At 42.9% G+C, this 13,207-nt stretch overlaps 1 protein-coding gene across 1 annotated transcript; it reads right to left on the bottom strand.

Annotated features, from left to right (window-relative positions):
- TYW5 (tRNA-yW synthesizing protein 5) lies at positions 1–12,958 on the bottom strand. Its single transcript, XM_035136822.3, has 8 exons — positions 12,645–12,958; positions 11,877–12,031; positions 8,332–8,401; positions 6,269–6,313; positions 3,770–3,907; positions 2,732–2,819; positions 1,272–1,388; positions 1–420 (listed from the first exon to the last, which is right to left on the bottom strand). Exons 1-8 carry the CDS (start codon positions 12,723–12,725, stop codon positions 164–166), a joined length of 951 nt encoding a protein of 316 aa, XP_034992713.1. The 5' UTR covers positions 12,726–12,958; the 3' UTR covers positions 1–163.
- Between the last annotated feature and the right edge of the window lie 249 nt (positions 12,959–13,207).

Here is a 13,207-nt window from a genome sequence, read left to right as displayed (position 1 = left end):
TTGATGGACCAGTACTACAGCTTTATTTGTATATAAACTTGGGGCAAAGTTCCAACAAACACACACATTAAGTGGGGAATGGTGAACAACGGAGTATCCATGGTAAAGTATCCATGTGCAATGTCTGTAGGCCAGCTAACAAGATGTTTGTAGAAAAACCTATTTATTCATAGTTAGTACTGTAGGTTTTTTCTTGAATCCGTAAAACCATTCTCCGGCCGTAAAAGTCTCTGTATTCCTCTGGTAGCTCTTCTAGGGTTTTCAGTGCCCTGTCTAAAATCTGTACTGCTCTTGAGGCTGCCGCAAGATCTTTGTTTCCATAGGTGTCTGTCTTATCGTAGCAATTAGAAGGAAGGTGTTTCCAGAAAACATTGACTCCCACGCCAAACTCCTCAGAAGTCACATTATGGAACCACAGAGCTATAAGGAGAGAGAGGAAAAACTTGTAATGAAAATGCCTTACAGACAATGCAGTAACTAAAACCTGTAAGATATTGCTGTGAACAGTTAAAGAGAATGCTGTTCCAAATGCTCTGGTGTTTTTTTTTTTAATTTAAAAAAATTCCAGTTTTTATGGCTAGCAAACAGTAATTGTACTTTAAGAATGTTTCGGCTTGGCAGAGACTGCTATTTTTCCAGTATTCAGCCTTCAATATTTTGTGTCAATATGAATTATATGTACAGTATATTTCTGTAAGTTAGGTGGAGCTTACGGTTTTCTACAGCTGAGGTCACAGTATGACTATATTCTCAGTCACCCAGCCCTAAGATCCTGTGTGAATAATACAATACCTAGGAGCACGACACACCTACACACTGCAGCCAAAGAAAACGGGCATGTGCAGCTGTTAGCAACACTCTGCAAGTACTCTGCAATGTTATTGGAACAAGACAGACTGTTGCACTGTGTTAGCAGTGGACAGCACTAATTCAAGCGTTCTGTCACTGAGGTGGTATAGTCCTTTCACATAATTATGTCAGGTCAGTTTCTAAAAGAGCTATATTGAAGATGTATCCACATGCAAACCATACCCGATACGTAAATTGTGTAGATGTGATGCAGCATTCATTTGGGTGCAATTTTTAAAAGATGCATCCTCTTGGAAAAATCCACAGTGACACTAGCAAGGCGGTACCATGAGATTTAAGTTGATTAATCGTGCCACCATACGTTTTTGGGATTGTTACATACATTGTACACCTATAGCCCCTTAAACAGCAATCCAAGAAGTAATGGGGGGAAACAAAATGAGATTTCTGTGCCCTCTTACCTGGAATAAACAAGACATCTCCTGCATTTAGCTGGCATTCATAACGTCTGGCCTTGACAAAGAGAGGGTATTTTTTCAAATCTGGGTCGTCCACATCTAGCACCTCTGACTTGGTACCTAATGAAGATGTGAAGAAACGATGGACGTGACTGTTTTGCTATTCAATTACTCTCAGGGATGCAAACATACTATGCAGGGAAAAGGCAGAGAGCAAAAACTGCATGTGTGAGTGTACACTCCTGTGTGCTGAAGGCTGTCAACAGTACCCTACTTCTATGACCCTAGCTGACATTTGCAGCTATCAAATATAAGTGAATCCAATTCAGCCATGGTGTACTTTTAAAGGAAACATTCACCAGAACGGCTGACATACCCTCAATCCTAAAAATACTAGAACCTGTTTTCTTTGATAGTAAACATAGCACAACAGGATTCCATACTAAACCACATGATTTCTCTGTTACAAGCCTTGTTATGTTCCTTCACTCAGTGATTTCCATAAAGATTGCTTGAATGTATGGCTCATTCTGAACAGAATCTGCTACTCGGTCTCATCTAAAATGCAAACAATGCCAACCGGAATAACTAAAATGATCTCTACCAGTTTGCACCTGGTTCATAATTTGCCTGCTCTGTCTAGCTATCTCAGTAGGGAAAAGAACTGGATTTTGTTTGTGTTTGGTTTTGGGTTTTTTTTCCTTTCTTTTTCTTTAAATAGCTTGGAAGTGACTAAGTGCTGACCCAGAAGATTTGTGGAGTTGTTTAGAAAGCAATGTGCTCACAATCCTGGGCAATGCTTCTTCTTTTTTTAAAAAGGTATCCTGAAAATTACAGGGCAGTTAGCTTAACATCTGGTCTGTAAAAAAAGCGGAATAAAGCATTACTTAGTATGGAATAACCCTGAGATTAAGAGTCTCATGCAATGACCATCAATTGTTATGGCTAAATGGAAACTCCAGGTTCAGAGGCAGTTGGACAGCAAATAGCAGTTGCCGGAGAGCAACAGCAAGGAAATGTTGCTGTTGTCATGCCCTGCTTCACGTGGGCTCGCCAGAGGCATCTGGTGCATCATCGTGGGACAGGATAGGCCTTTGGTTTGACCCAGAAGGTGATGTGAGTAGTAAGCTGCTCACCACTGAAGAAAATGGGTTGTATCTAGCTAAGTCAGAGCAGACCCACTGAAATCAATGGACATGACTAATTTAAGCTCAGTGGATCTTCTCTGGCCTAGTTAGAAAAAACCCCATGGGCAGGATCCATTGTTAGGAAAGCAGACTTCCACTTACGCAACTGGATTTCTCCTTTCGCTTGTGTGCCCCCAAAAATCTGCTCTGGAGGGTCTCCATTGGAGTAGTTTCTGCAGGGGAGGGGGGCGCTGGTGGGACTCAGGGTGGGGGAGGAGACAGGGAGGGGGAATCCCACTGCACAACTGAAAGTGTGTTCCTGTGGCATGTACACACCTGATAAATACAAATATGGCGCATCACGAGGACTGTACAATACAACCTTCTTCTTTCCAGTCACCTGAATTAAGAAGTTATCCATTACCTAAAAAGGTGAAAATAACAAATATTACTTGGCATGTGGCCAGAAAAGAATTTCAGTTATCACAATAGCTACGCTCTACATAGCATTGTTGCAGTGGCTCTGGAAATTCAGGATGCTCATATTGGGGAGAAAGAGCACTGTTATCTCTCACGCTACATGAGGGGTCAGCAAACTTTTTCAGCAGGGGGCCGGTCCACTGTCCCTCAGACCTTGGGGGGGGCAGACTATATTTTGGAAAAAAAATATGAACGAATTTCTATGCCCCACAAATGACCCTGAGATGCATTTTAAATAAAAGCACACGTTCTACTCATGCAAAAGCACGCTGATCCCTGGAATGTCCGTGGGCCGGATTGAGAAGGCGATTGGGCCGGATCTGGGCCCCGGGCCTTACCGTAGTTTGCTTACCCATGCGCTATATCATATACAGTACTGGGTAAGTGGCCATTCCTTGCCCTACAATAATAATTGTTTAACCGCATCAGTTAACAAACATGACTATATACATATGCTATAATGTTAGAGTTTTAGTTAAATAAATTGTTTAAATTGCTATTAAGGAAATGATCATTTTTCTCCTTCCAATAAAGTACAGCAGAAAAGGTGTCCAAATATAAACAGTTAACTTATTAAACCTCACCATAATTTCATAATTATCGGTCTATGTATTTCTAATAGTATAACCAAATCAGTAATTTTTGACATACAGTAACTGTAAAAACTACTCTGAAATTTTTTTATTCAAAAAATGAAACCTTCATCTGGTTGTAAATATTAAGACTATACCAGCAAGAATGAGTCTTTCTGCAAAAAAATGATTTAAATCAAGTCTTACTGACTAGTGATTTAAATCGATTTGATTTAAATCAAACCCACCCTGCTGCCAATAAAGCCTAATATGAGCTTGTCATCGTTCTTTGTTAAAATATGCTTAGAGGTATATTGCCTACATCATAATGTGTCCAGAGTTGCATTCCTGCTGAGCTTATGCGGAAGACAGTGGAGAAAAACTGTTCTTTTTCAAAGTACTCCGGGATCTGAATATCATCTGCCAGCAGAGGAAACTGCTTTCTGAGATCTGCAATCTCCTGAAAAGAAAAAAGGGAGGAGTCATATTTAAGGTTTTCTATAAAGTATCCGATCCAAGGGGAAAGGGTGGAAATCACTGGGACAGGTGCCGAGAATAATTAAGGCTTGCAAACCAGCATCAAACTTAGATTACGTAAAACACATTCACAAACACACACACAACGTAACTGGCTGCACATATTTTCCACAATATCAAATGTTTCTCTCATACATAATCAGTGGGCACCTGTGAGTCCGATGAATTACGTTTTGGTCTTAAAAATTGGCCTAGAGGAAGATTCTCTCAGAGATGTTTGGGATGATTTGAACTACAATGTAAAAAGGAATTTCTTTCTGTACTTTTCTTATAGGGACGAACTTTAATTCTAGATTGGTCCACATAAATTTCTAGGTCTAGAAAAGGTAAGGAATGTGAGCTTGATGTGCCTTTGAAGGTCAGATATCCTTGTCGTGGAACTGCAGCAAGATCCCATTGGGATTCTTCGGACCTTTTGAATACACAGAGGCATATGTGGATTAGAAGCAGCTCATATTTGGGACTTTATGAATGGACTGGTTTATTGGGACTTTTATTTACTTTGTTGATCTTATGTATGAGAGAAACTTTTGATATTGTGAGGAATACATTGAAGAGTATCATTTATGTGCAGCCGGTTAAGTTGTGTGTGTTTGAGAATAATTAAGGAGCAGATCTACCCGTATTTCTTCCCACATAAACATGAGGGGCCATTTGAAAATTCTACCAAATATTTGACTCAGTCGATTAACAGTATGAGCTGCCAAAAAAAGAGGCCTTTTCGTTTGACAAGGATAAATTGGGTCCTTGAGCCACAATAACCCGGGTTGTTTGTGGCCTGCGTTTGGATAAATAAGGCACAATATGATGTGTACAAATGCGGTAATTGTGTATACATTTTGCATCTTAAAAAAATATATAAGTTCCAAACGCCACATTCAATTCCAAACCCTGCAGAAATGGGGGTTTGTTGTTTTTTTTGCAAGGGGACAGGAGAGGTATGAGTACTGTAGATTAGGAACATATAGCTAGAATAACATGGTTGAAGTTTGCGTAGGAAAACAAGGACTCCCAGTGTCCCACATTCTTCAGAAGCAGTAGGGCAGGGGTGTCAAACTCAATTTCATTGGGGGCCGCATCAGCAGTTTGGTCACCCTCAAAGGGCCGGTTGTATCTGTAGGACTATGTGTCCACTCTTTATTATCATAAATTATTGTCACTGCATTCAATTATTACTGTTTTTTTGTAATAATGTAAGTAATAACTAGCTCTGAAAGCAGAAACATAGTCAGAATAATGGCAAGTAGATATTCAAATGTACAATTATTGTACAATTTATTGAAAAATGATTTTTGGTAACTGCACTGGGTGGTGGAGGCTCGCTAGGGTTTCATGCATGCAGGAGCTTTGCAGAGCTACTGGTACCTGGAGATGCTGGGGTCCTTCTGCATGCAGGACAGATGTTCTGCCAGTGAGCCACCACCCTTCACCAAAGGGACTGGCTGAGGTTGACTCGCTGGAGCTGCTCTCCTGGTTCCAGGGTTTAAGGGCCAGAAGTATAAAGCAGCATCCTATGTTTCTGAGGAGAGGGAGAGGGAGGGGAGGGAGGAAGGAAAGAAGGAAGGAAGAAAGAAAAGAGGGAGTGGGAGGGAGAGAGGAAGGAAGGAAGGAAAGAGGGGAGAGAAAGAAGAGTAGTAAATAAGGAAGGGAATAAAGAAGGAAAGAAAAAGAAAGAGGGAGAGAAGACGGAAAGGGAGAAAGAAGAAAGGAAGTAGAGGGAAAGAAAGAATAAGAACGAGAGAGAGGAAGAAAGAAAGGGAAAGGGGGGGTCGCCGCCTTGATTCAGCGCCAGAAAAGAGCACGAAGGGACCCAGGGGCAAAAAGCATTTCCCCGGCCCCAGCTGTTTGTCGGTGCTTTGTTGGCGCGGCGCTTCAGCAGCAAGGTCCCACTGCTGGGTCCCGCTGGCTGGGGCGCTCGGCGGGCCACATGACGAGGTCTGGCGGGCCGGATTTGGCCCCCAGGCCTTGTGTTTGACACCCGTGCAGTAGGGTCTTTTGCAAACACTACTTGTACACTTTCAAATCGATCTCCAAAATCATATGACTCAGGAAGGGTTGTGACATGTGACAGGGAATGGTCCTCATGAATCTTATCCAGCATTTGCTGCCTACACGCCCTCTAAATGAGTGAAGAGGGTTCAGTCAATTCTCCCACCCAACCCCCATCAGATCCAAACTGCCCTCTTTTCCCCTCTTTTCTTTTTTTAAGACAAGACATATTCCAAATGAAGTGTTTTATAGGAAAGCAAAGGAACACTCCTTAAGATGAGCCACCATCACTCACCTTCCTTGGGTCTTCTCCCAGGGATCGCAAATAATATTTTTCATCCTTAAGAAAGACAAAAGTCATTTCAATGACACACATCAATATTTTGCTGAGGGGCCATTTAGGTGACACTAATGGCTTGATCAATCCAGTTTAATTTGCTAAATTGATTTTTTCCCCTGTTGTTTGCTGAAGAAATGGAACATTGTTTAGAAATAATGTGAATCAACATAGGCAAGGTCCTGACAATTATTTACTCATTTAGATTTAAAGCCCATCCAACAGTAGCTATTTAATTAGCATTCATTCTGATTTGTTTGCATCAAAGCAACTGTTCACCTCATACTTTGCAGTGCATTTTCCAGTCACTTTCCTTATTGCAAAAAATCTCATTTTGAAAAAACTGGGCTGTAGATGTGTAAAAGAGTTGCAATTTGCCACTGACCTAATCATTAGCAGCTAACTGAATAAATTATTACAATATTAAAGTCTCTCAACCATTGGTTGTATGGAGATTTTTAGCCAAGAGGAACCACTGTTTTGTCTTTAATCAGGAAAACATGTATCATTTAGCTAATCAGCTTAAAGATGTTAGGTCAGGCTTCCTCAACCTCGGCTCTCCAGATGTTTTGAGACTACAATTCCCATCATCCCCGACCACTGGTCCTGCTAGCTAGGGATCATGGGAGTTGTAGGCCAAAAACATCTGGCAGGCCGAGGTTGAGGAAGCCTGCTTTAGGTCTTTGTCCACTCAAAGACTGCCATGCCAAAGAGAGAATGAGCCCCTTGCTTAATACAGTGGGAGTTGTTATTACTATTTATTAAATTTTTATACCGCCCCATACCCACAGGTCTTGGGGCAGTTCACAGGATAAAATTGCACTATAAAAACACAAAATACATAATCAAAACAAAAACAACCCAATATCCCACCCAACACATTTTAAAAGGGCATTGGCGTTACTTCTGAATGAACACACATGCAGGACTGCGTTGCAAACCAGTGTTCTACACCTAGGCTGAGATCCCAGAGCCACACAGCTAATTCTGTCGGCCCAAGAAGATGTTAGACTCGTGCTTTTCAATCAGCAGCCCCCTCATGGCACCTGGCAAATACTAAAACATTTTGAAATACAGGGGGAAATGTTTAAAGTAACTGCACAGGTCTTAACTAAAGGGGCTGAAGTGCTTCAGAAACTGTATGTGAAACAGCTTCGAATCTCGCACAGGACAAGTGCTATTAAAAAGAGAGAGAATTAAAAGGAACTCTTCTGCCTATTAGGGACCCAGGTGGCGCTGTGGGTTAAACCACTGAGCCTAGGGCTTGCTGATCAGAAGGTCGGCGGTTCGAATCCCTGTGACAGGGTGAGCTCCCGTTGCTCGGCCCCAGCTTCTGCCAACCTAGCAGTTCGAAAGCACGTCAAAATGCAAGTAGATAAATAGGAACCGCTACAGCGGGAAGGTAAACGGCGTTTCTGTGTGCTGCTCTGGTTTGCAAGAAGCAGCTTTGTCATGCTGGCCACATGACCTGGAAGCTGTACGCCGGCTCCCTCGGCCAATAAAGCGAGATGAGCGCGCAACCCCAGAGTCGGTCACAACTGGACCTAATGGTCAGGGGTCCCTTTACCTTTACCTTCTGCCTATTATCATATAATCAGTCATAATGCAGCCAATTACGTTGCAAATATAAAGTGTAAGTCACCGGGATGAATATAAAAGAATTGTAGAGTTGGAATGGACCCCCAGGGTGATGGTGGTTGTTAATGCTGGATCCCACCAGAGTCTATGCGCACTGGCTATAAATGCATCAAAGATTGGGCCAGAGTGAGACACTGCAATCCAGAGACACATACCTGGGAGTACTTACTTTTGAGTAGGTAGTCCTAAGATTGTACTGATATAATGCAACCCTGTCCACAGTTACTTGAGGGTAAGAACCACCTACACCCAGTAGAGTTTACAGCAAAGTACAGGTCTTATCTCACATTTCAAGGCATTTCGCGGGATTAATATTTTGAATTTCAATCTACACCTCCCCCAAAAAGCCGTATCTCAGTGTAATTACAATATCACAGTCTTACCTCTGAAATAAAGTACTCTGTATGTTTGGCTTCAGCGGCTCTCCTTATGAATACATCGAAAGGTAATGTTCTGAAATAAAAATATATTTAAATTAAAACTCTCCAGGCGTTTTACATGGAATAGGACTTTCACCAGATATGGGGCACCATTGCAATAACCACTCCACATAGATTGCTTCGCTTTTTAAAACCCACAAGGCTAAACGGGGTGGGCAGGGGTGTGTGGAACCCATTGCAAATTGCTTAACTGGCTTATATTTACACTGTTGGTTGATTTATGTTTTAAGCTTTGCACAGCCTCGGTGGTTTTAGTGTTTTAACGTTTCAATTATGCTGTGTCATGTTAATACGGGCAAGGAAACATGTCAATGGACTTAACTCCAAGTACATTCCTTTAGGATTGTGCTATTAGCCCCACTGTTTACAATGGAAATAATTACAAGTAGCCCCGGCACACCAAATTTGTGGTTTTCATTTATGGTGGGGCATTATATTCAAAAACTAAGGCTCTCATTTTCTTTTACACTGAGCAGCCTGAAGTTTAAGTAAGAATGTCCCCCTTTGTGTTTGATTGGGTCACGAGGATAGGAGCTCTCCAAGGTAGCTTAGGAATTTCACAGGCAAATGATAATGGACAATTGGATAAACTGGATCTTGGTGGTGACATTACGCTGCTTGGTTCACTGGGGAAGAAGGGGCGATTATTCAGAGCCACAGCGGAACAAAGAGGTCTGTGAGGTGGGAATACGGCAATTAGGCTTTGAAAAGCAGTTCCAACAATTCAAGAAAAAACACTCCGGGTAGCAGAAGGCTCCCAAACCCAATGCCAAAAAAGTTGTGGTTTTTTCCCCATTTTTTCATTTTAACAAAACTGCATTTTTCCGTTAATTGGTGCTATATAAAATCAATTTTAAACTTCCAGTCATGGAAAATTATCAGAAACCTGTTGAAATACAAAATTGTCATATAATCAGACATACTGCTGTCAATTTCACTGCATATAAAAAGGGTATTTGCTGTTCTGGGGGTTCTCCTGAACCTCCAGAGGGGGGCGAGAATCCCATTGCGCTAGTCACTGTCCAAACATTTTTCAAAGAGGGCCAGATTTGATGAAGTGAAGGGCCGTGCAGGCTGACTAAAGGGCCAACCAAGCTTTTTTTAGGGTTGAAGTTGTTGAACTTTTTTTAGAATTTAAGTTTTTGAGGAGTTTTTGAGGATTTTACCCCAGGAAACAAACGCCACAGGGGCCGGATTAAACTAACCAGCGGGCCAGATTAAGCCCCCAAAACAGACTTTGGACATGCCTGCTCTGGTGGGATTCCTTGTGCCGCCTTCTGCTAAGGGAATTCGGTAGGTGAATCTCACCCGTTTCCTAAACGTATTAGGTCTTTTGTATGTCACCTGCTTCCCTACAACTGGGGTTGTGAGCATGGTGCCTTCCAGATGTTGCTGAACTACAGCTGACCATTTGCCATGCTGGCTGAGGTTGATGAGAATCATAGTCCAAAATCACCTGGAGGGCAAGACACTGCCTACCCCTGGCCCTTAGCCTATAAACTCCATTGCTTATTTTCCCCAAGCTCTCCAGGACCCGCTTCTTCACCACATACCCAGCTCCCTCCCTCCCTCTCTCAGCACAGTCTGGTAGATTCTCAGCACAATCTGGAACCCCTTCCTTTCAACAATGCTAGTAGGATCACCCATTTCGGAACTCCAAGTCTTGATTCTTTATAGGCCTACTACCAACAAGACATGACACAGGTATATATAGCATTCAAAGTGTTGGCGCTGACCTTTAAAGCCCTAAATGGCCTCGGCCCAGTATACCTGAAGGAGCATCTCCACCCCGTCATTCAGCCCGGACCCTGAAGTCCAGCTCTGAGGGCCTTCTGGCGGTTCCTTCACTGCAAGAAGTGAAGTTATGGGGAAACAGGCAGAGGGCCTTCTTGGTAGTGGCGACCTCCCTGTGGGATGGCCTCCCTTCAGATGTCAAGGAAATAAACAACTATCTGACATTTAGAAGACATATGAAGGCAGCCCTGTATCGGGAAGTCTGACTATGGGCAGGGTATAAAGAATAAAAGTATTATTATTATTATTATTATTATTATTATTATTATTATTATTACACACACTATCTTAACCTATGAAGTACACACAGTATTGATGGTATGTATCAGGGGTAAGAACTGGATTTAGCTGGCGTTCCAGATCCTTCTCCCCATTCCCACCCCACGATGGGCCAACTCTGACAGGTAGGTGCGACAACTAGTCAATTACCTGATGTCATAAAGATGGCAGGTGATTGACACCTGTCAAAGATCATTGGCACAGCAGTTAATCAGCTGATTGGCACTTAAACCGAGTCTCCTGAAAACAGAGCATTTCTCCGTCTGATGAGAACATGGTTGGGATTCAGAAACATTTACTCCCAGCACCTGAAATCCAAACTGCATCCTCTGGAAAGAAAGAAAAATGCTCTGTTTTTAAATGGAGCATATTTTCTCTGTCCAGTGGAAGCAGCTTGGCTTCAAAGTGCTGGAGGAAGCTCTCTGAATCAAAGCCACTTCCTGTAGCCCCTTTGGCTGCATAAGGCAGCTTCCCTTGTGCAGCCCATCACAGCTGATTGTCGGTGGTGCCTGCAGAGTCTGCACTGCACTTGAAGCCCCTACAAACAGTGGACAGTTCCTTCAAAGTTCCTTGCAAAGGGCTTTGCAGGTGCCCCTTTCTGGCCCAGCCACTACTTTACCTCCTCCACAGCTCATTTTGTAGATGAAGCAAGGCCTAATTAGGCCTACTGTCCAGAAGTTCCACACTCCTGGTATATATATTTCCCAGTTCTGGTTTGAAAAAGCCATAAAACCCAATTGTGATGTCACGACAATAGGAAAACAACAGGGTGAGTGTACAGAATCAAGCACAGGTCATCAGCAAAGTAGTCTTATCTGCACAATATTTGAATGTATCGCAAAAGGCAGTGAACTGCTTTTGCCTTGGTGGACCATAAGATGTCAAGGCCTGAAACTAAACTGAGCAGCAGAAGAGGTCACAGATAGCACTGGGTGATATATCAATCATGATGTGTGTTAGGACTGGGCTCCAAAACTCGTCTCAAGTCCATATCACGATATCAGTTTTATAATTTTTGACCTGGCAATATATTGCGAATCATGGTGTGGGTGATGCAAAAAATCACAATGTTGGGGGACGACGACGACATGAAGCCAGCCAGTGCCTCTACATAGCTCCAACCTTATTTCAGACATTGTGATATATCAGTATGTCACAATGTTTAGCTGGTTATATATCACATTGAAAACCAAATATCGCCCAGCCCTAGTCACAGAACATCAGGTCAGCTGTTATTGGAAGAGAGAAAATCTCTTATAGCTTCCAAAGCAGCACAAGATAACAACTCTTAATTCAGAATGCCATTTGCAAAGTGAAAGCACAGGTCCTGATTAAAGTGTTTAAAGCAGAAGTATAGAGTCTCTAAAAGTCTGGAGCATTTCTCTAAAAGCAGAGAAAGTATTGAAATGGAATACCTATACAGAAAGTTCTTACTGAGAAAGTCCATCTGTGGCACCGCAGAAACATGAACCTTTACTTCTTTATTTCCTGATGCTTGACTGAGGTAATCCACGGTCCACTTGGTCATGCAAGGGCCCAAATCGATACCTTTCAGCACTACTGGCTTTCTCTGAGAATTAAAAAACAAAAATATTATTGCGGAACATTTTTGCAATTTTACTACCTTCTACCAACAACCACTCTTACAGTACCGACAGTTATGACATCTAAGAATATACTGGCATAATGTTACTAATCAATGCATACATGCTTTCAAACTTTACGTCTTTGTTAAATTGCTGAAAGTCAGTATGAACGTTGTGTTGAGGCTGTGATGTTCTAGTAAAATACAGGACAGGGGGGCGGTTGGTGGATGAATTTTTTTTCATCTGGTGCTGAAGTGACAAAAGCAATCCATTACAATCTATTGCAGCCTAACAGGAAGACCCTTCTGGAATTTGTCACCCACATACACACAAACTTGTAAATCAGTTTGGGCTTGGCTACCCAGACAGAGCTTAAATGCATGACCTTCCACACACCCTTTCAAACACATGCATTTGGAGAGGAAATCATGTGGTGCTGCTGTTTTACAGAAGGCGAAGAAGTAGCATGGTAATCAGTCTGACGGGTTTTTTGGGTTTTTTTTTAAGAGTTCTACAAAAATATAACGCTTATTATCGTTACAACGCTGGTAACAAGAGAACCAGGGAAGTTAAGGTGCGATTCCCCCCCCCCCTTACCAGAGGGTAGATGTCCTGCAGAAAGCGCTCCCGGGTGACCCCAGGGTACTGAGCCAGGGGGATGACTCGCTGCCGCTCCATGCTGGGACCAGATCCTCTCTCCCTGTCGTTTCCGCAATCGGGTTGCTCCCTCCAGGGAAACCAGGCTTTCCAGGCCAAGAAGACCGCGCGGTTGTTTTCTCCTTTCGCAAGGGGAAGGCGGGATAAAGCAGACTCCTGCCTGGAAGCCCCTTGCGAGGCGCTTCCAGCCCAGCGTGTAGTAGATGATCCTGGGTTTGGGTGGACTGCAAGGGCAGCTCAGTCGGTAGGGCAGGGTTCCCCACACGTGGGTCTCCAGTTGATTTTGGACTACAACTCCCATCACCCCTAGCTAGCAGGACTCAGTGGTCAGGGATGATGGGAATTGTAGTCCGTAAAAACAGCTGGAGACCCAAGTTTGGAAAACCCTGCGGCAGAGCATGATGCTCTTGATCGAGCGCTATGTTAGGCTAAAACAGTATTTTCGAAGCTTTTTTTGGACTACAACTCCCATCATGCCTAGCGAGGAAGACCAGTGATCAGAA

Source organism: Zootoca vivipara, chromosome 1 (genome assembly GCF_965207765.1).
Source record: "Zootoca vivipara chromosome 1, rZooViv2.hap1.1, whole genome shotgun sequence".
NCBI classification, from domain to species: Eukaryota; Metazoa; Chordata; class Lepidosauria; order Squamata; family Lacertidae; genus Zootoca; species Zootoca vivipara.
This window is presented reverse-complemented; position numbering and strand designations above follow the sequence as displayed.